Below are 23,774 nucleotides of genomic sequence, written 5' to 3' on the forward strand. Positions count from 1 at the left end.
GGTTCTGTTGGCTGCCTTTACATATATATAATAACATTTTGTCCTAGAGTCGTACCTCTGATAATCGAGGGCACATTTCTCTGGTATTTTATAACTGCAGTTAATTACTCCTAATTACAGAAGAGTATTGCAAGATTACAAATGTCACATAGTAGTCCTTAAATTAAAAATTCCCTTAGAAACATGACTTTAAAGTGGTTTCTCTCAGTTGAACTTTTGGCTCATGCACATGGTGATATTATGGATCAGTACAGTAGGAATCTGTAAAAAAAAAAAGAAATGCCTCCAATTTTTGGTGAAAGTTATTTGGATGAGAAAAAAAAAACAATGCATCAACAGTATTTTTGTTAACTCAATATTCTTAGAATTGTTTTTTAAAAATATTTTTGTCTGTTTTTCATTTTCATTTCAGCTGTACTATACAGTTTGAAACAAAATAAAAAATATTGTCTTCTGTAATAGTCAGTACTGAAAGATAAAAATCCTATATATAGTAGATAGTTTACTGCTGCTGTGAGAGTAAGATGTTATCTGAAGGGTAATCCTCATCATAAGGGTTCAGCATTGCCCAGGGTGCTTAAAGTGTAACTGTTGTTCGTTTTTTGTTGTAATTAATAGGGGCAGTGATGCTGAACATTTTTGTAATATACTTTAATTACTGAAATCGTACATTTCTATAAGAAAAATCGCTCTAAAGAGGCCCATTTCGAGCCTTAGCCAACGCTCCTCTGTCTTCTGTTTACATAACCGTGGAGACCTGATCAACACTGATCTGTTATGTAAACAGAGGAGCGTTGGCTAAGGCTCGAAATGGGCCTCTTTAGAGCGGTTTTTCTTGTAGAAATGTACGATTTCAGTAATTAAAGGGAATCTGTCACTAGCAATTTACCAATTTTTTTTTTTCATGAATCCATGTTTAACAGAGTACCTTTTTTCCACCTGTCTTGTTCTTTTGATTGTGAGTCTTGTCATTTCTTCAAAAAATCGAATCTTATGATATGTAAATGACGCTGTAAGGAGCCCAGAGGGGCGTTATTCTTTCTCCACTGTGCCCAGGAACGCCCCTCTGAAGGGACGTGCCCGGCTAAATTTGAAAAGTAATAACGCCTCCAATTTCATCTAAATCGCCTCCCAGAGGCACGGCTAAGTGCTCAACACCACCCCCCCCCCCCTCAGCGCCGCGCTCTGCGGCAAACACCCCAATCCTCCTCTCACTGGCATCCCAAATCCCGCGCATGCGCAGTGCCGCCGATTGCCTGTGCTATGATAAGATGACTGACGGCACTGCGCATGCGCGGGATTTGGGATGCCGGCGAGAGGAGGATCGGGGTGTTTGCCGCAGAGCGCGGTGCTGGGGGGGGGGGGTGTTGAGCACTTAGCCGCGCCTCTGGGAGGCGATTTAGATGAACTTGGAGGCGTTATTACTTGAAGTGCCGGGCACGGCACTTCAGAGGGGCGTTCCTGGGCACCGTGGAGAAAGAATAACGCCCCTCTGGGCTCCTTACAGCGTCATTTACATATCATAAGATTAGATTTTTTGAAGAAATGACAAGACTCAAAATCAAAAGAACAAGACAGGTGGAAAAAAGGTACTCTGTGAAACATGGATTCATGAAAAAAAAAATTGGTAAATTGCTAGTGACAGATTCCCTTTAAAGTATATTACAAAAATGGTGTGTAGCGCTGCCCCTATATATTATAGAAAAAAAAAAAGTGACAGTTACACTTTGTTCATCTTCTGCTGAAAATTTGAATAGCCATTACATGTGTGTGGCCAAGCCACATAACCACTCTGCTTACTGCTAATTGCTGGGAGACACATGTGCTTTAGTTTTTAGTGGCAGAGTACAGATATGAATCTCCTTGCTGTGTTCAGGTTCTTTTATTGTAATTATGCTGGTAGTGTGAGTATGAGTCCTGAATGGGCTATTAATCGTGTAAAAGGCCAACCCACCTTCATGTGTATGAATGTAGCATCTATGGTAGGCGCATATAGTGTGTCTCTATAGGGGCTATTGAGGCGGGTAAGATGTGCATGGGTTCTATCATTGGGTGATGGGGAGATATAATGGCTTAGAATGGGGCATAATTGTAATTGTGTAACTACAAATAGTTGGTATTTAGGGTTCTTGCTATAGTAATCACGGCCGAATGGATTTTATTTGTATGGATTTAATTCACCTTAGATCCTGGTTTATTATGATATTGTATATTGATTTAACACACATATGGTATAACAAATTTTCTCCACAGGTATCCTATTACATCACATATATTTTTTTCACAGCATCATATATATTGTTGTGAGCACGCCAAAAAATATATTTTTTTTTCACTTGTTTGTCCTTTTCTTTTTTTGGTATTTTATTTTTATTTTTGTTGTTTTGGTTTCATCACTAGATTAGTTATCAAATGATTGACAAATGTATTTACATACACCATGCTATTGGGTATCATCACATAGATAATTGTCATCTTAATTTGGTGTTATATGTTGTGCGCGTAATGTATTTGCATTATGCACACATATATCACATTGGTGTTTTTTTTTTTTTTTTGTCTTTTTTCTAATATATGATTCCCCTCTAAGCAGGATAGATAATATTGGATGAGAAGTTCTGATTTGATTTGTCTCTTCTCCCCTCCCTTGTCTTTCTTTTACCGCCTTGTTGTCTCCTCCTTTTTTGCTCCCTGGGTGCTGCATTTATACATCTGAATTTGCATTTAAAACTTGCTCAAATGTGGTGTTATATATGTATGGGATGGCGTTTTATACCCCAATTGTATTAGGGTTGAGGTTTGATAAAATAACCCCATTGCCTACATTGATAGTAGTCGCCAATCCAGATTGCCCTCACGTAATATGGTGGTTGCGGTGCGCCCGACGGTCCGCGCATGCACCGGACTCGGGCCCTGCCCGCCGCTCCTGGATGAAGATCGTCGCGCAGTAATTGCGTGACTCTCCTTCTCCGGACCGGCTGGGCGTGGCTGCGAGCTCGGCGTTCATGGCGGAGTGCCGGGCGCCACATAATGAGCACTCACCACTTTATATAATTCAGGTGAGTTGAAATGGATAGACGACAGGCCAGCCAATAACATTAGCAAGGGGAATCAATGTAAACCTATCGGCAAACACGGTATAGCCACTCCACCTATTTAAGAGACCATCCTCACCACAACAGCCAGTACCCCCTTGAAAAAGCTAAACGCGAAACGTGCGTTGGGGAGTGGACCGGTGGTGTTCGTGTGGGGTATACTAGGTTGGTTGGTCAGTATTTTCTATGTGCCTATTACATTTCTAGCTGCTCTATTGCCTCAGTCAGCCCTTGTGGGGTGTATTATCTGCCACATGCTTAGGTGTCTGTTGTACAAATATGCACATGAGTTTCTTTGTACTATGTCTTTTTGAGCCATAGTGGTTTGGTGTAATATGCTTTTCTACTAGTGACCAATCATAATTATTGCACTTGCACTCTATAAATATATACCAACAGTCCACCATCGGTCCTCTTGGTTTTTAATACTTTTATGTATTGTTACCTGTGTTATATGTGTTTTGTGACTCGTGCCAATTATGTTCTTTTGTGATTCTCAATAAAATCATGTTGTGTTTTTTTGATCACTTCAGTATTATAAGTTTTTTTGTACCTGATTGACCCATTCCTTTTGGTTGGTTTTCAGAGTACAGGTAATTGGTGGTACCCACCGCGCAGTACCCACAGCTCAATCAGCGTGTGTAATAGCGCCCTCTGTGACGGTTTCTTATTAATGGGATTTTGCAGTTTGCATTTAAATTAGTCCTCCCATGGTTCATGGAAAAAGAAAGACATAATATAGAACATGACAATCTCTTTCTAACAAAGCTAGAACCAGCCCTGTACCTCCCATGGATCCAGAGATCTCCCCATTCATTGCTCCAATTGCTATGACAGATTTATATCAAGCTGGCCGCCCAGGGAAGGGGGGGGGGGGGGTCCTTTCTGCTGCAGCTCTCTCTCTATCAAAGATCAGGTGCATCTACCTCAGCGAGCTAGACAGAAAAATAAGAAAAAGAACAAACAGCGAATGGCACTATGCAGATTTTATTAAATGAGTCAGTGGCTATGCTAAATTTTTAATATTATGCCATTACAAAAATATTCTGATTTAGGTATTTTTTGTTGCAACCCCTCTTTTGCCGCCATTAAATGTTAATTTATTATAATTTAGCATGAAAAACTAGTTACTTTTGTAAATTATTTTCTGTTACAAAAATGCTCCAGTTATAGGATATTCTCTTTACTTCATTATATCGTACTGTGCACGTCCACCTACTGAGGTGGTCACACATGCTCCGTTCCATCCTTCAATTGCCACCAGCCAGGTCTTTTGTTAGAAGCTGTGACAGCTACAGAGAGAGAGCTGCAGTGTAAAGAATACACCCCCTGAGAGAGGACACGCCCTCGAGCTGCCAGCTTGAAATAAATCTAGCAGAGCGATTAGGACAATAAATGGGGAGATCTCTAGACCCATGTGAGGTACAGGGCTGGTTCTAGCTTTGTTAGAAAGAGATTGTCATGTTCTGTATGATGTTTGGTTTTCATGTTTTACATCCATCATGGGATAACCCCTTTATCACAATAAAATACTGAAACTATTTTAAGTAACAGATTAGTAGGACCACACATGATCCCCTGATGAGATTTGACTACACTGGGTGTATTTAAAACTGGTCGGTAATATTTTACTAACTGTACAGAGAATGAATGATTCTATAGACAATGGGGGTCATTTATTATCCAGAAATATACCTATATTAGCCGTATTTCTGGCACAGATTGCGGCGCAACAGTTTTTTTCACCCCAATCTGGCACTTTTACCCACTCGCGCCAGGACTAAAAAAGTTGGCATGGCGTGGGCATTCATCATTTTCTATGCCTGTTTTAGGCAGGAAGCTGTCTTACCTTTGGACTGGCGCTGGATGCTCCAAAGTTATGTAGAGGTCGGCGCCTCTTTATAATGTTCAGGTGTTATTAAAGGGCATCTGTCAGCAGTTTTGTACCTATGACACTGGCTGACCTGTTACATTTGCACTTGGCAGCTGAAGGCATCTGTGCTGGTCCCATGTTCATATGTGCCCGCATTGCTGAGAATAATTATGTTTTAATATATGCAAATTAGCCTCTAGGAGCAATGGGGGCGTTACCATTACACCTGGAGGCTCTGCTCTCTCTGCAATTGCTTCGTCCTCTGCTCTTTTAGTTTAGCAGAAGTCAGGGCCACAAGTGATGATGTTTACGCTGCCTGGCCCTGTCAATCAAAGTGCAGAGGGCACGGCAGTTGTGAAGCGAGCAGACCCTCTAGGTGTAACGGCAACGCCCCCGTTGCTCCTAGACCCTCATTTGCATATATTAATGTGGGCACATATGAACATGGAACCAACACAGATGCCTTCAGCTGCCAAGTGCATATACAACAGATCAGCCAGTTTCATAGGTACAAATCTACTGACAGATGCCCTTTTAAAACTAATATCGTAAATGCCGGTCTTAATAAATGACCCCCATATTTGTGGGGATATAAGTACAATAGTGTATTCCGTAGTGTATGGAGTAGATCTCCACTCCCAATTTACACCTACAACATACTGTACCCTTTATACCTACACTAAAGTCTATTACTGTTTTCCCAGGAACCCGTGAGGACGCCATGGCAGGAGCACTTGCTACATTTCGATCCAATGATATACGCAGTGAGTGTACAGAGAATTTTCATTCGTTTTCTACTTTTCGAGACTTTTAGCAGGATGAATGGAACCTATGGATATGTCTGGCATATGCAACAGGGAGCTTTTCTGGAGCATATCCAGAATGTAAAGGAAAATCGCTATGTGATCATAGCCTAGGTAACAGGAAACATAAAAAATCCTTGCCCTGTGATTGTGAATTAGTAGGGATTAGATATTGGCCAGGGGGCTATAGGTGGCAAAATGCTGTGCTCAAGGGCGTAACTACCATAGCGGCAGACCATGCCACTGCTATGGGGTCCAGAGCAAGAGGGGGGCCCAGTCTTAGTTGGGATTATCTCCTCTTCTACTGGAGGTGAAAACTTGGTCAGGGCTCTACCCGGTAAAGGAACAACTTTTAGGCCTCTTTCAGACGGGCGTTGCGGGAAAATGTGCATGTGCGTTGCGGGAACACCCGCGATTTTTCAGCGCGAGTGCAAAACATTGTAATGCGTTTTGCACTTGCGTGAGAAAAATCGCACATGTTTGGTACCCAAACCCGAACTTCTTCACAGAAGTTCGGGTCTGGGATCGGTGTTCTGTAGATTGTATTATTTTCCCTTATAACATGGTTATAAGGGAAAATAATAGCATTCTGAATACAGAATGCATAGTAAAATAGCGCTGGAGGGGTTAAAAAATAAAATAAAAAATTTAACTCACTTAGTCCACTTGATCGCGTAGCCCAGCAGCTCTTCTGTCTCCTTTGCTGAACAGGACCTGTGGTGAGCATTCATTGCAGGAACAGGACCTGTGTTGAGCATTCATTGCAGGAACAGGACCTGTGGTGACGTCACTCCGGTCATCACATGATCCATCACCATGGTAAAAGATCATGTGATGGAACATGTGATGACCGGAGTGACGTCACCACAGGTACTGTTCAGCAAAGGAGACAGACGAGATGCCGGGCAGCGCGATCAAGTGGACTAAGGTGAGTTAAATCTTTTTTATTTTTTTAACCCCTCCAGCACTATTTTACTATGCATTCTATATTCAGAATGCTATTATTTTTCCTTATAACAGAAAATAATAATGATTGGGTCTCCATCGTGATTGTCTCCTAGCAACCGTGCGTGAAAATCGCACCGCATCCGCACTTGCTTGCGAATGCTTGCGATTTTCACGCAACCCCATTCACCTCTATGGGGCCTTCGTTGCGTGGATTATCGCACCGCAACGCACAATATAGAGCTTGCTGCGGTTTTCACGCAACGCATAAGTGATGCGTGAAAATCACCGCTCGTGTGCACAGCCCCATAGAAATGAATGGGTCCAGATTCAGTGCGGGTGCAATGCGTTTACATCACGCATTGCACCCGCGCGGAATACTCGCCCGTGTGAAAGGGGCCTTGGTAAATAAGGCAGTGGAAAAATGGCCCAAGGGTCATTGAAAAGGGTTTAGGCAGAAACCTTTCTGTTCTGTTGGGGGGGCTGGTTTGATCCTTGTTATGGGGCCCTTACTTCTCTATGTACGCCACTGGCTGTGCTTACCTAATTATCCCACCTTTTTTAAATTAACTCTAAAAAAGCGGTCTGATACTCCCTATTCAAGTGCCTGACACGGGGACCTTCATATTCGTACCAGCCTTAGGACCACTGAATGTTTAAATGCTGACCACAAGATCCACATATTAGTGCCAACTACAGTGCCCCTTCTTGTACAATGAGCTACTTTAGGGAAGTGGTGTAAGGTTCACATATGTAGGCCATACAGACTGTAAGGACAAAGGCCATCCTGCCATCGCTGAACCGCAAGGAAAAGAACAATGGGCAGAACAACTACCTGTGTGTGGACATCACTTAGTACAAGCACGACCACAGTTGCCAAACCAGAAACCTCTTTTATTCATCCTTCTATAAAACAATGTGTTTTGTGTAGATACTCCTTTTTCAAGTCTGTAAGAGGAGCTCAGCAGTCTGGCGTCGGACCCAGCAGGATCTGGACGATTTGCTGGCTCCGACAAAGTTGCTCTGCCCATTGTTCTTTTCCTTGATGTTCTCCTTTTGTTGGCCCCCGAATACTGAGAGGACCTTTACGACATCGGCTACACCGACCACTCTATTGAAGGCTCTCCATTAGTGTTGTGCTTAACACTGAAAAGGTGAGCACAACCACTTCTAATATTTTGTGTCCAAATATAATTGTCCTATAATTGCCTCCCTCTGTCTGTTCCTCCGTTTGGTGCCATCACTGAACCAGAAGAGCCTTGGTGATCTTATCTAATGGTGATCTGGGACAGAGCGCCAACATAAGGAGAACATATAAACCCCATGCAAATGTAACTCTAGGGTTAGACTTGTTTAACAACTATTCCCCAAGGGTGTGGGGTCAACCACATCAATCACTTACTTTTTGAAGATATACGGCAGTACTACTGTTTAAGATCCTCCTTGTGTGTAATTTCTTGAGTTCTCTGGTATAATATTATAAATCTTAGGCTATGTTTATGTCTGCACTATAGCTTCCATTTATAGTGGAAGCCATGAGGCCATTTCAGTCTTACAACCACTCTAAAATAATGTCTAAAGACCTTCACTGGCCACCAGGGCTCCATCAAGGTTTCCATAGTTTAGATAGCATTAATAGGGTTGTGTGCTGTATTTTTGCTTTCAAGTGAAGGCACTCTCGATGGAAAGTGCACACACAGATGATTCCATGTGTACCTTGGAAGACCAAAATGATTTGCCACCTGCTAGCTTTTCAGGACTGATCCTTATGCATAAAATGTATACTTGTTTGCTGTGTCATCCAATTGTCTATCTGTAAAGTTCTTAATTCCTTTCTAGAAGGATTTAGATGATTTGAGGGGTTGTATAGAAAAATTGGAAACATAAATATGTCACGCTTGCATGTCCAAGGCACACCTCTCTGTCAGATCCGGTGTGCATGCAGTAGGAGGTAGATTGAGAAGTTAATCAGGTTCTGATTCTTGCTAGGAGGTGAATTGGGACTTTGTGCTGGTGTGTGATAGCAGTTCTCTCGACAGCGAGGCTGAGGAGAAGAGGCGGCAGTACATGTCTGAACTGGAAAAGAAGCACTTCAAGATAAAGGTTTGCATTTCTCAAGATCATCTGCTAAAAAAAATGATTTGTTAAAACAAATGGTGTAACAATTTTTTTTTTCTAATTGCCTTTTTTTCCTACATTCTTTCAAATGTTTTGAGTTCTTGAGTTGAGAAAAAAATTACCAGTAGGAACTTGTGTCAAGTTCAAGAGGAATTCATCAACAGGATAGGTCATAAACATATAACAAGACCAAGGTCCCCATGCGCAGCCACCTCTCCATTCACAGCAGCCATGAGACAGGGGTTGACAGACCCCCATTCTCACAGTAAGGGTGCTGGCACACATTGAAGTTCTGACATGCATTTAGGATGCAGTTTTTTTTTATTGTAGCTAGCTGAACCTCATTAAATCATTCCCACTATGCAGAACACCAGGGTTTAATGAGGCTGCTAAACTGGCTAAAATGAAAACTGCATCCTGATAGCATGTCAGAACTGCACTGTGTGCCAGCAACCTAAGTGTAAGTCCCACCTGTGGTTCTCGACATGCCTATGCACATGTGCAGGGCCTGAGCTTTGGACAAGCTGCAACCATGGCTGTAATGTTTACACACATCCTGCAAGAATTGGGAATCTCAAGATGTTCTCAGTGTTAATAGCAAAGCCACGTTTCTTTACACAAGATTTTAAAGGGAAAGACTTTTCTGGACTAGTAACAACTTTAACTAGGACCACTTTAAAGTGATGCCCTTAATTTTGACTAAATAGCAAACAAGATCTGCTCACTAGGTGCAGCATTGTTGACACCACGAGACCATGAAGAAGAAGGCTTTGTTCTGCCAACTGATCTTATTGTGATGAGGGTCTTGTTACCCCATGAAAGAAGTCTGACATGGGACTGTGTACACAAGGTTGGCTTTATTTTAGCTCCTCACTTATAGAGGCACACATGCTTAGCAGTTGCACACTGAAAGAGAAATTGTTTCTTTAACAAAAGCTAAATGCTTTACAGTCTCTGGGAAGGCCTAATGGTCAGATTATGCCCAAGCTAACTGATGTGCCACTATGGATCTCTGGGAGCATTCTCCTCATCCTCTTGCATATGTCATTACCCATTTCTAGGATACTTGTGAACTTTCCATTTTAAGAGTAACACTGAGTTGTTGAAACAGTTCACAGCATGTTCAGTAACTGTTGCTGTTTACACCAATTACCTATGAGTGTGTCTTGCACTTCTATATCTGCAAGGTCATGGCTTGGGTTTGGCATTGGCTGTGAAGGGCTCATATGGCATAGTGCAGTCAGTGGTTCTTGGTTCTCACCACAGTTCACCATCATTTTCCCACATCAACTGTCTAAAGCCTCCGAATTCTTCTGTGGCTTTTTATCTTGAGTCTGTGCTTCCATGTGCACGTCACACTCTACTACTCTTAATAACGCTGCAGACCTACCTAGGCCTCAAGGGCATATCTAGGCCAAACTTGTGGCCATTCACTTACAAACTTCAATAGTCTATCTGGCATTTTGCAGCCCAGTCTCATCTTGGCTGATGTCTGTGCCAACATCATACACAGGTGCAACTCACAGGGGTTGGATAGAAGATTTCACTTCTCCAACTTCACATCTCTCTGCTGCTTCTCCACTCACAGCAGCCTGGGGATCTCCCTTTTGTCAGGTCCTTTCTTTGGAAACCGCAACATGCTTGTGGTCCAGGGCCAACTCTTAGTACTAGTTCTGACTCTGATGTGGTCTCAGCCACAGACTGACTCACTTCCTGCTTACAGCCCTCATATAAAATCTATGATGCTACAGGGCCATCTAGTGGCAACCATTGGCAAAGACTGGCAGGAATACATTGAGTGCATCGAATTGCACACAAACAGAACTAATGAGGAATGCCTTTATATTGACTCACACAGTTACACAACTAACCAGGGGCCAGTTTGCTGTTTGGGGTGCACCCTTTTACATTATTATGCTTGTATGAATGACAGAAACTGTCCAACTCACTAACACATGAATATTTTGATGATCGCCTGGTTTGAATATCGCTTACTCTGTAGTGCCTCTCAACTGCCGAGGGGTTGTCTTCTTTTCTTTTATATCCCAATACTCTAAAATGGTATATAGATAGGGGTTGTGTTAACCAGACAAACCCTTCATCATCCACATAGTCTGATTTAATATATTGATACCTAATACTTGCAATAGATATTCATATGCCGTTCCAGCAGAGGATTTTAGCCTAGAGCTCCATGTTCAACCATGAGATAAAATTGTACACAGTCTCTATGTTTTCCTATGAGGGGTGAACCTTGAGGTGACTTGTGAAGATTGCAATTTGCCGGCTTCAACAGGTTGTCTAGACCTGCACCACATTTATCACGGGCTCAGGCTGGATGGTAAATGAGATGCAAGGAGAGACACTTTTTTTCTGACTCTCTACCAACTATTGGTTGGCTTACTTTGAGACAGATTTTTATGCCAGAATTGTTCTGAAATTTTGGCCCAAAATGGCACATCTTATGCTCCGTCCCCTTTCTTTTCCAGCGAAGCCCTGCTCACTTTCCAGTAAACACCCCCCCTTGTTGATCATGTCGGAAAAAAGTCTAGCTGCGCCAATCTACACCATTTCGTTCCACAGTTTTTTGCCTTATAATGATATATTAGTAAATCTAGGCCTATGTTCTTAATGAATTCTATCTACTTATAGAAATCTAAAGATGGGAAAAAGACTTTTTATGGGGTGCGGGCACCTCCCGATATTTTCAGGAAATACGTCAGGCTTCTCAAGAATCCAGACCAAGGCTGCACAAATCTGGTTGATGAACATGTTTCTGAAACGAGCAGGTGATGAGATTTATTCTAGCATATGCAGTTTTATTCCACTTTGTATAATATATGTATTACTTATTGTTACTTTTATATTCAGAAAAGTTACTTGTAACGCTACTGATGCCACTAAACCCTCCAGGTATATCAGTCAATCATATGGCAAGTAGGGTTAATTGAAGGGGACTTACACCTAAAATGTATATATGCTCATATTTCAATAAATCAGAATTTAGAGCAATTACCAGAATCTGGTTATTATTTTTGTTGCATTACAGAAATATTGGCATTTTTCTGTTCTATTGCATCGGCCATTTTGCTAGTGACAACAGGAAGTGCACCCATGTTAGGTGTCACTTTTGAATTAGTTCCTAAAGAACGGATTGTGCACTGTGGCTCTTATTGATTGAGCAGGCAAACAATATGACACTTTGGGGTACTCCGGGCTACAGATATTGATCACTTATCTGCTTTTAGTGTCATCCACTCTATAGTCTCTGGCACATAGCAGCCTGAAATGGCTGAACGATGGGGGTTCCGCATGTCAGACCCCCACTGATCTGATATTGATGACATATCCTGGAGAACCCCTTTAATTTTGCAGTGGGTAGGTGGTTAATGCTCAGCACCATACTATTACAGCACAGTAATTGCAGGAGCTGTTCCGGCGCCATCAATTGACAATAGGTGACAGTTCTGTTAAACAGTTGGCACCTTTCTCTAATGGCCAGGATCAGAGAACTCCGGTCCTTCAACACCCCCCCCCCCCCCCCACCCCCATAGATATCACAGTCAATGTTGAGCGCAGCACCTAAGTGGTAAAAGATATGGAGGGGGCTACCTCATGGCCCACCACCCAGCAATGCGATTGTGGTAGACGGGGGCCTAACAATGGTCCAGGTCCTAATAGGCATCCAATCAGGTTTACCGTAACTTGGCACATAAATCAACACTGAAGCTATTCTTTGGGAATGAATAAAATGATTGCGAATACTGAAATATTAATTAATTATAAATACATTTTCAAGTACTTTTATAAAACCAATCGTAATCCCACAGCAGGATGGTGTAACTTCAGGGTGTGACCCCATGGTGCGGCTGACCCCATGCAGTCAAGCAATGCCTACCCATGGCAAGAGTTTGTGGCAAACTTTTGAGACCATTGGTTCCCGCAGGTGGGCTTGGCCTGGCCTCATGTGGCCAGCTGCATCATGGGGTCGCATCGAAAAGCTACAGACCTGCTTCAGCCTCCTCTCTGCTCTGCCTACCTACAAGTGATGAGATCTTCAGCTGCTGAGCCTCTGTAAGAATGAGGCTTATGAAGAGACAGATGAAGTGCAGAGGATGGACAACAGTAGTCTAGGTCAGGCTCTGGAGATACAGAAACTCAGTAGCTGAAGATCTTATCAGAGGTTTGAAGGACTGTAGCTACTGACGGCATTTCAGAGATGAGGCTGAATCAGGTTTGTAGCTCAGTGTTCTGAAGTAACCCGTCCGGCTATGCGATTAGGATTTGTTTGTACAATTGGTACAATGGTATTTGATGGTGGCCATTTTCTTTCAGACTGATGATTGCCTCCTAGACCAAATGAGCCATTATAAATAATGATAGGTATTTGGTCATTTATTTAGAATAAAATAATATTTCAGGATTCTTTTATAGATTTATTGTACTAGTAACTGGAGAACCCCTTTAAGGAGTTAAATGACAGGTAATATGGCTGATGTTCCTGTTGTCACTTATGAATCAAATGGCCACCGCAACAAAATAAACGTTTTTTTCCGAGACTTTTATACTGAGGACCTATCCTCTAAATACATACTTGGACAACCCTTTTAACCTTTTTCTGTTTAGAACAGCAAACTCTATGCAGCCAGGTCCTATATCATCTTTTAAATGCAGTTTCTTGTAGAACCATATTGGCACTTCTGCTGACAGCACATATTGGTTCTATTCCTCACACTGCTCTGTTTTATGTCATTTATAGGATTCGCATTGTTAATTTTATTCTACTCAAAACCAGTATTCGATCAGGAGGTAAGTGAAAATAACATGCCTGTTATAATAAAATCGGCATGTTATTATCCATCAGAACTCAAGAGTCTGCTCTACCATAAGAGTGATGGTTTTAAAAAGTGCCTAAAAAGAACTCCTTTTAGCTGTGCGGCTAAGAAGTCGTCTAAAATGCACCAACTTTATTAAAGGGGTTTTCTGGGAATTCATTATTGATGACCTTGTCCTCAGGTCATCAGCAGCATCAACAAACAGCTGTTTGGGGAGTCTGTGGCGCTCTGGTGAGTGCTGCGGCCTCCTCACAGCGCTGTATAGTGGCTGTGCTTGGTACTGCAGCCCAGGGTCATTCACTTGAATGGGACTGAACTGCACATACACCGAAAATTGCTCATTGGATTGCCACTACCTCTTCAAACAGCTGATCAGGGGGGTGCCGGGAGTTGAACCCTCCACCGATTAGAATATATCATCAGTATTTGAGGATCGACCATCAATTTTGAACTCCGGGAAACCACTTTTAAAGGCGCAAACCATTTTTCCATAAAGTAAAGTAAGCTAACCGAGAGGTAGCATAAGTAAAAGTGCTTACCATGTCTATTAGGATGTGCCAAATCTATCACACAGTGCGCACCACTGCCCAGTTTACATTTGAGCTGTCTAAACTTAAGGCTAAAATAATAAATCCCCTCCACTGTATTTCCAATGTGAAAACGCATGCCAATAAATGGAAGTCAGTGGTCATAGGCAACGACTGGTTTAGTGGTGGTCATGTTGCGTTATGTAACAGATTCAGAGACTGGCAGACTGCACGGCAGTGCACAAATACCTACTGCCCACAATCATATGAGTTTTGTGGTCTGCAAACCACTTAACCTCAGAACGCAGAACGTGGCCATGTGCTTGCTGCCATTTTTTTCAACTCCTGTAGAAATGTCCTATACTTGTCCGCAAAATGGACAAGAATAGGACATGTTCTATATTTTTTTGAGAATCTTATACATTTTCCTTTTTCTGCTATGCTACATATATATAGTCAAATGTTATTAAAATTTCCAGCCATTTAATCCTTCCGTTACCCTATCGGGATGGTTTGCCATGGGAGTCAGGAGTCCTACTCGAGGCCTCCAGGCCTGCCTTGGTTATATGCCAATGATATGGCCCAATAGATTGTCAATTTAATACGGACAAGCAATAACTCTTTGAAATACTGAGTATACCGATGCAGTATGTACATGATTAACAGATCGCATTATGAAGTCCCCTAGTGGGACTTCATAATAAAGTCTAATATAGTGTTTTCTGGGTTTCTTTTTAAAATAAATTCACAATAAAAAAAATAACTAAAACCATTTTTCCATAAGTGCATTTATTTTCCAAAACTTTTAAAAATGGCATAGCAACCCATATTTTAAACCACTCTGTGAATGGGGTAATATAAAAATAAGATGGTGATATTGACTTTTTTTTTCCATAAAAAAATGAAAGTACTCTTGAATGGTTCTATTAAAAAAAATATGACATATCCAAAAAACAAGCCCTTTGAAGACTAAGTTGACGGAAGAATAAAAAAGCTATGGCTCTTGGAATAAGTTGGCATTAAAATTTATTTCCATAAAATGCACTTTTATTATCTAAAACTAGTAAAACATAAAAAGATTTGGTATCACCGTAATATCTACTGAATAGAGAGTCAGAATTCTGGCACCTTCTGTTTAGTAAATCTTCACCGTTATGTTTCCCATTCGAGTGTTCCTAATCATCTCTTGATGTATTCTCCTTCTTTTCAGAGACCTTAGATGATCTAATAAAAATTAAAGTTTTTGAAACCGCTTTCCCTTTGCACACTGTGAGTACGATATATAAGGACATTATAAATGTTTTAGATTTGTTTCTAATTATTTTATATTTTATTTACGGTATATATTTTTTTCTCTCAAATTATTATCTAGAACAGAACAAAAACTGTAGCTTAGGTGCCATTTACATGGACAGCTGACTGGGCAAATTTTTGGAAGACTCTGTCTCGATAATTAGACTTTATTAGTGTGTTGGCTTGAGTAAAGTCTCATTTGTCAGCTGATCCGATCATTTATGTGCCATAAACAACCATAGTTTCTGGTAAACAATAAAACTGTATGGAAATGACTGCTCATAAGCACTCATTAAAGGGATAATTCACTAAGTGAGGGTCTATTCTCAGGAATAGTCATTACTAGCTGATTCGCTACTGTTCGGGTGTAGCTCCATCACCGGAAGTTAGCACCAGAACTTAACAGCTCTGGCAACCTTGTACTACAGCAGGTATGCAAGGTGTCAGTCCCCGTTGATCAGCTAGTGTAGCTTATACTGAAGATAGGCCATCATTTAGTAAAGGCTAGGCAGCCCCTTATACTGGACATTTACCAGTTTGATCATAATTAAGCTTAAATAAGTGTTTATGAGCCCCCAGAAGACCAGAGATACAGATGGAGCAATGAGGGCAACTTTCTGGCGGATTACGTTGAGAAGGATCAAGAACAATTTCACTGAAAGTCGAAGGCTGTTGAAGACAGTTGAAAACTTTTAATAAAGACCAACTGGAAAAATGCTTTTTAGCCCAATATAAATACAATGTAATAATCTAAAAGTGCCCCCAATGGTGTCCTTAGCATTTACAGGGGTTGTATGGTCCAGGAGCTGACCTACCCAGTCTTCGGAACCAGGGCTCATTAAAAAAAAAAAAACGTAACTTTCTGGAGTCTCACTCTTCCTGTGCCACAGCCCCATTCCTAGCCACTTTGGGTCCCCACTTCCAGACCGATGGGGAAAGAAAACGTCCAGAAACAGGTTTGCGGTACGGGAATGTAGATGAGTGGGTTGGTCAGTGCAGTATTTCCCTAGAGGTCACAATCGCCCCAAAAAAGTACAATTAATCTAAAAAATTCAAAAGCTCAGATTCATGCTGAACCCAATTAGCTGTTGCTCCTCAGATGTATTGATCCAGATCTTATTGATTTAGTTCATCTTGAGAAACTGTATCCAGAATCTGTACGCTGAATGACAACCGAAATGTGATATCAGATCTACTCTGCTTAGTTGCTATATTAAAGGGCATGAAAGCTGTAATTGACTCCTTTCTTTTTCATGGTGTGATTATACAAGACTTTATAATTTGAGGGATTAGAAACAAATTACAGTAGCTCCATTAAAGGATCATTTACCTCAAAGTGTAGCTTGGAAAATATAAAAGTATTTATTCAATTGCTTCTCAAAGCGGTTGTCCAGACAACACTAATAGACCATTACCTACTGTACCTAGCAGATCCCACACCGCCACTCCAGTTCCCCCGGCCTCACTCCTATGATCTAGCTGCAGAGTTGACATCACATTAACATGTGACTCCTGCAGCCAGTCACTGCTGTGGCCAGTGCTTGGCTGCAGCGGCCACATGTGGATATGGCATCACCTCTGTAGCCGGATCAAAAGAGTGCAGCCGGGAGAAACGGAGCGGCAGCTAGGTAATGGTTTATTTTTTAATTTCAGGCACTCCCTAAATGTTGTCCATTTTCTTTAGCACTCCCCAAATGTTGTCTGGTTTCTTCCTGAAACTGGACAACCCCTTTAAAGGGATGTGTCATCCAAAAAAAATTGGCAAAACATATCCTTTTTTCTAATCTGTTTTTATTTTCTGATTACAGACTTTTTATTCTATTTCCTGAACATTATTATAGGGAAGGCCATCTTGCCTGAGCTGTTCTTAACAGCATTAAGAAAATTTCTATGCCCTTTACAAGGACCAACAATTGAACAGATCATCTCTAACCAGCGTTACCAGTAATGCTCGCTAGTGATGATCTGGCGGTGTAAATGCACCACAGATTACCTGATGAGTGAGCAAAACCCTCATTCATCGGGTAATTGGATCTTTTGTGCAGCAAAAAAGATCGTGTGTAAACACGATCTGCTGCCAGGAAACAACGAGTCAGTATGGGGAAGAGCAATGGCATTGGCGATCACTTCTCCCGTACTCTGGAGGACCTGGAGGAGATCTCCTCTGCTAGCGATCAGAAGACTAGCCTCAAAGGGATGATAATACCAATGTATATTAGAAAAGTATGATGTAAAACGTATTTTAATTTTTTTTTTACAATATTTTGTGTCAAGGCTTCAAGTATATTTGACGACAAGCATGGTGTAATGTAGTGCTGTCCTTTCTGTCAAAGGTCTGGAAATACTGGAACCTATAAGTCAGTGGGTCCGTTGGGATTGGAAAACAGATTTATTGCTGTCATGGCTCTTTTTATAAAGGAGATTATAATGCTAATCTAAACCGAGCCTGAAATGGTCACTAGCTCCACCAGTCTGCAAAAAGCTTTCTCTCCTTGTGAAGCTCAGCAGCAAACACCCCTGAAGTTCTTTCAAAGAAATTGTTCTCACCCTTGCCACCAATTAAATGTTTTTTCGATTTAGGTAATGGGAAGGAACACAGCAATTATTAGACCTTGTAAATGATAATGTAAGCTTGATGGATGGGTACATTGTATGAATTACTGGATAAAGGGATAAAATTACTGGATATAGGGATAGACCTCCAAAAACATCCAAGAATGGCTAAGAGCAAAGCACTTGACTATTCTGAAGTTGCCTTCTATGAGTCCTGATCTAAATCCTATTGAACTTCTGTGGAAGGAGATGAAACATGCAGCCTGGAGAAGTCAATCTTTAAACCTGAGACAGCTGGAGCAGTTTGCTCACAAGCAGTGGTCCAAAATACCTGTGGACAGGTGCAGACGTCTCATTGAGAGTTACACAATCGCTTTATTGCAGTGATTGCCCCAAAAGGTTGTGCAACAAAATATAAAGTTAAGGGTGCCATCATTTTTGTCCAGGCCAGTATTTTGTTTTCTAATTTATTCTGTTGAACCACAATTCAAAAGCAATATCTTATTTTCATTAGCTGATCTTCAGTAAATTTAGATTTTTTTTTTTTTTGTACTTTTGTCGGTTTCAAGTTATTTCAGTGACCATTGGGGATTTTTCTTTCTTTACCATAGGAGTACAAACAAATGTGTCCATGTGTATATATGTAGCCTAACTGCCTTCAGTCTTAATAAGTAGTTTACATTTATATCTGTTCTACAGCTGAATGAAACAACTGGCAAAAATCTAAAAGAAAGATGGGCAAGATGGCGGGATGTCATTTACAAGCAGCCTGTGCAACAGATCAGGTGAAATGGGGGTGGTCTAATGTTACATCCATGCCAGATATCACATTTACATCATCATGCCAAACACTAATACTATTAATAATATCTACTACAGGAGAAATACACATATTGATTGCTCCATTCTCATAATATGTATCTTAGGCTAGTTTCACACTAGCGGCAGGGGACTCCGGCAGGCTGTTCCAGCGGGTGAACAGCCTGTAGGATCCGTCCTGCCACTAGTTCACGTGTGCCCCCAGACTGCCGCTCCGTCCCCGTTGACTATAATGGGGGCTGGGCGGAGTTCCGGCGGCAGCATGTCAGCCCACGGCGAGAGGCAGCCGGACTAAAAGTACTGCATGTCGTACATTTAGTCCGGCTGCCTCTCCGTGCGCTGTCATGCTGCCGCCGGAACTCCGCCCCCATTATAGTTAATGGGGATGGAGCGGCAGTCCGGGGGCACACGTGGACTAGCGGCAGGACGGATCCGAAAGGCTGTTCACCCGCCGGAACAGCCTGCCAGATTCCCCTGCCGCTAATGTGAAAGTACCCTAAACTGTCCAAAATAAATATTTATAAATGTAATTGTCCAAATGAGCAGAAACCTCAACTGTTGTGTTTTTTTCATACTATAACACTTTGGGTAGGGGAGAGGGGTTCTTTAAGAGTGCAGGGAACCTAACTGGATGTAAAGCCACCCAAACACTGCAAGAAAGACCATGGAACAACAGATCCCAAAACAAGATAGAACTGTGGAACTACAGGTAGCAGAGAAAAGCACAGAATATCTGGAAGGGAATTTGCCTAGCAAACAACATATCCAACAATTGGAATAGAGTAAGGCTTCGATATATAAAGGCTCAACAATCAGCAACTCCACCCTAATCAACCAGACAAAGCTAACCAAACCCGATATATATATGCAAGACCAAATAAAGTTAGTAACAAGGTGAACATGAAGCAACCAGGAAAGTGGCCTTTAAATGTATCAGCAAAAAGTTTAACTATGCTATACCACCCCATTGCAACAAAGGAAAGTTATGTGACTTTTGCAGGGGCACTGTACAATGCAAGTAGCAATCAAGTTCCTGAGTAGTGATAAGTGGCAGGGGTCATATTCGAATTCGCGATATTTCACAAATATTAGTTGAATATTCGCAAATTCGAATACTCGTTACAATTTTTTTACTCGAAAAATCATGTGTACTGATTAATTAATCTCGAATATTTGAAATTACGAATATATATCACTATATTCTAAATATTCGCGACTTCTCGAAGTGCCTATATATTTGCGATAAAAATTTGCAATTCGAATATTCGTGATCAACACTATTCCTGAGTATACATGCACATGCACTGATGAGCAAAAGGGTAACAATGTGCTGAACATTTAAATTTCAGGCTCCATATCTCACCATCCACTACAGCTGTGAACATGAGATAGCCAAGATGATTGCCATCATTTAATAGACAATCTCATTCATAAATTGGACTTCAGGCCTGATGATATAGGGTTGTTTCACAGCCAAAGACGTTGGATACTTGACCAGGATCAATGGTGCTCTCAAGAGCTATATGTGAGTATCCAACAAGACGAGTTACTTCGTACACTCAAGTACTATGGGTATGAAAAGGACGACATAGTGTTCCAGCAGGACAATGGTCCAAAGCATACGTCAAGATTGGCAAATAAATGGTTCAATGACACTTGTGCGCAGAGTTGAAGAAAAAGCTGTATTCGTACCCAAGTGAGTCGAACAGTATGCACCAACATTGGGAACGTGTAGAAGAGACCTGGGAACAGATTTCAGTCGAGACCTGCTTGAATCTGATTAAGAGCATGCCCAGAAGGATTCAGGTAGTGTTAAAAGCCAAAAGTTGGATTTACAAAATATATATTTTATTTTTTATAGCAAATCGGTAACAATGCAGTTACATGACAAGAATCTGCATAACTAATCATATGCTAAAAACTTGGGAGTCTAATTTATGTATGAGAGAGCCAAAATAATGGTCTATAAAATGATGGTAGTCTTATGTTCAAAGCTGTAGTAGATGGTGAGATATGGAGCCTGAAAGTCAAAAGTTCAAAACATTGTCGCCCTTTTGCTCGTCGGTGTACATCATTGGTAATGTATCACGCAACAAAGACTTCTGCGGTTTCACTTCCATAGCGGTGTTAATGGAAGCTTTTCACAAATGGTGAACTTCTACTTCGTTGACACATATATATTGTGAGGTTATCTATTCCTGTGGAACATGGACAATATACAGCCGCTTCTGAAGTCATGATATTGCAGACGTTGCGCTATAGATCCAAGACCTCATGCAGTACTGGCACCATTTTCTGGAGATATTCTCCCTTATTCCTTCACTATTCTAGGAGAGAATACCTCCATAGGGTATCTGCTATAGCATACTGGATTAGGCTGTGTAAAAGCTGAAGCTTATGCTATGAGGCCTTGCCTGAGAAATAAAATGTGTTGACTATCATTTATGTAAATGACAGGCATGTGTGTACATGTATTATTTACATCCTTGATTGGTATTGCTATGCATTATGTTTGGTTTGTGTACCATGCAGTTGATTACTCTGGGCATTGTTCTTTTGCAGGGAGTATTTTGGAGAGAAGGTGGCGCTATATTTTGCGTGGCTTGGTTGGTACACCCTTATGCTGTTTCCTGCGGCTATAGTTGGAGTAGTGGTATTCTTTTATGGGTTTGTGCATTTCAATTCCAGCAAAATCACGTAAGACATTCAAGTTTTGTTTTCTTTTTGTCTGTTTTAGCAATTTCTGTAAATACATAGACATGTTTTATACTAAAATATTACAAATGTGTAGGAGTAATAAAATGATGGAAACGGGGAAATGGTGGTAGGAAGATTGTTCATTTCTACCTATTTAATATGGTTGACTTTTGGTGTGGTTTCTGGAAGATGGGAGTAAGCTGCAGACAGGCTCTTCTGCCAACGGTTATTCTCCCCTACAACAAACAGATCAGGCCTGCTGAAATCCAACAGCCTGATCCAACATCAGAAAGTTCCCATACACATTACTGAACATGGTTGTTGGATTTGGCTGATATATATATATATATATATATATATATATATATATATATATATACACAGTGCTGATCAAAAGTTTAGGACCACTTGAAAAATGGCAAAAAATCATATTTAGTATGGCTGGATCATTAAATTGAATGCTCAATGAGAGATGCTTTCTAGAAGTGCTCTACTGAATAGGGTTATCCCCATAATAAAGGGGTTATCCGCCTTTTGAAGTGAATGGGGCTGAGCTATGTGACCTATGGTTGTAAAGTCACAGGCCTACGGGAAACATCGAGGAGGCTGTGGCATTACTGTAAAGGATACTGCCTTCTCAAACAGCTATCCAAAGGATAAATAATCAGTAAGAAAATAGGCCAAAAAGATGGATAACCCCTTTAACTGTGGACCCTCTAATAGGAGACAGAGCCTGCTGACTAAATATTGACTATCCAGCACTTTGATGTCATGTCCATCATGAAGCCTGGCTTCTGCCCAGTATTGTGGGGTCTTAATTTAATACAATAGGGGAAAAGAAACTGGAAAAAAAATATTATTCTCTTTCTAGAATAATTCTTAAAGATTTTGCTGGACTTAAATATTGATGATCAGTCCTAATGATTGGTCATTTATATGTGATTGCTATGGGTCTCGTCACAGCAACCCGACCAGCTTTTTTAAGGGGCCTCAACGCTTTGGTGAGCGCAGCGGCCTCTTGCTCAGCCTGTGATGTCTCATCCATGGTGCAGCTTAGTCCCATTCAAGTTAATTGGATTGAGCTGCAATACCAAGCATAGTCACTATGAAATATATAACACTGTTATAGCCTGGTATACAATGAAGAGGCTGCAGTACTCGTCCACGGCCCCTTTAAACAACAGATCAGTGGGAGTGCCACGATTCGGAACTCCCACTGATTATTTACGGATGACCTATCCTTTAATTCACTGTACTCTGACCAATAGGTCCCAATTCCAGGGGAACCTCTAGATATTTACTATGGTCTCTTGGTCTTCCTTGCTCCTCTTGGTCTTAGAAGGGTATTCCGGTTTGAACAAGCTATCTGCTATCCATTGGATAGGGGATAACTGTTAGATTGGTGGTGGTCTGACCACTGGGACTTCCACTAATCATGGAAATGTGGGGACCTGTGTCTATGACCTATGTTTAAATGGAACACTGGTCGAGCATTCGCACCACCGCTCCAATCTCTTCAGAACTACCAGGACTGTCGGAGACAGCCAAACGCTTTACTGGCAGTTCTATAAGGTACAGCGCTTGGCGATCTCAGCGAGTGGTGGTGCACATGCTTGACCGGTGCAGGGGACATGGATCCCCACATTCCTGTGATTAGCGGGAGTCCAAGCAGTCCTCCACACAAAGGGGATAAACTTGTTCTAAACGGAAATACCCCTTTTTTAAGGATGTATTGTTAAATTACACACACTATTAACTAAACTGTCTGTCTTCAAATCCATTGGATAGCTTAATGGTGATTTATACCGTATAATGATCTTGTCTTCGTGTTCTTGCCCTTAGCCAGGAGATTTGCTCAGCGAACACAACATTGATGTGTCCTCTCTGTGATCAGAATTGCCCATACTGGCCATTGTCTGACACTTGTACATATGCAAAGGTAAGTTTCAGCGATTGCTATTCTACAATATGGTTTGCTGTTTAAGTGACAAGCTCTCTACCTAGAAATCTTCCAGCCAGACCCCCCCCCCCCCCCATCTTTTTATTGCAATCTGAAGATATCCATATTATTTATTCATCACTCCTTTTGATAACTGATTGCACGTCCCTGGAATATTCTGGAATATTCAATCAATACAGTATGTGAAGGTCCAACTATCACAAGGATGGGCGGGCACTAATGCTCCATCTACCGTAGGTTTTACTAGACACTGGTC

General features: G+C 41.3%; 1 protein-coding gene across 2 annotated transcripts in view; it reads left to right on the top strand.

Moving 5' to 3' along the window:
- Positions 1 to 23,774, top strand: part of ANO9 (anoctamin 9) — a 63,841-nt gene that overhangs the window by 10,866 nt on the left and 29,201 nt on the right. For both annotated transcript variants that reach the window (XM_044270135.1, XM_044270136.1), the window contains exons 2-9: positions 5,673 to 5,732; positions 8,706 to 8,819; positions 11,487 to 11,623; positions 13,594 to 13,643; positions 15,407 to 15,465; positions 18,742 to 18,827; positions 21,424 to 21,558; positions 23,401 to 23,497. In XM_044270135.1, coding sequence (XP_044126070.1) covers positions 5,673 to 5,732; positions 8,706 to 8,819; positions 11,487 to 11,623; positions 13,594 to 13,643; positions 15,407 to 15,465; positions 18,742 to 18,827; positions 21,424 to 21,558; positions 23,401 to 23,497 — 738 coding nt within the window. The remainder of the gene's footprint in view (positions 1 to 5,672; positions 5,733 to 8,705; positions 8,820 to 11,486; positions 11,624 to 13,593; positions 13,644 to 15,406; positions 15,466 to 18,741; positions 18,828 to 21,423; positions 21,559 to 23,400; positions 23,498 to 23,774) is intronic.

The sequence above is a fragment of the Bufo gargarizans genome, chromosome 10 (assembly GCF_014858855.1).
Source record: "Bufo gargarizans isolate SCDJY-AF-19 chromosome 10, ASM1485885v1, whole genome shotgun sequence".
Classification (NCBI taxonomy): domain Eukaryota; kingdom Metazoa; phylum Chordata; class Amphibia; order Anura; family Bufonidae; genus Bufo; species Bufo gargarizans.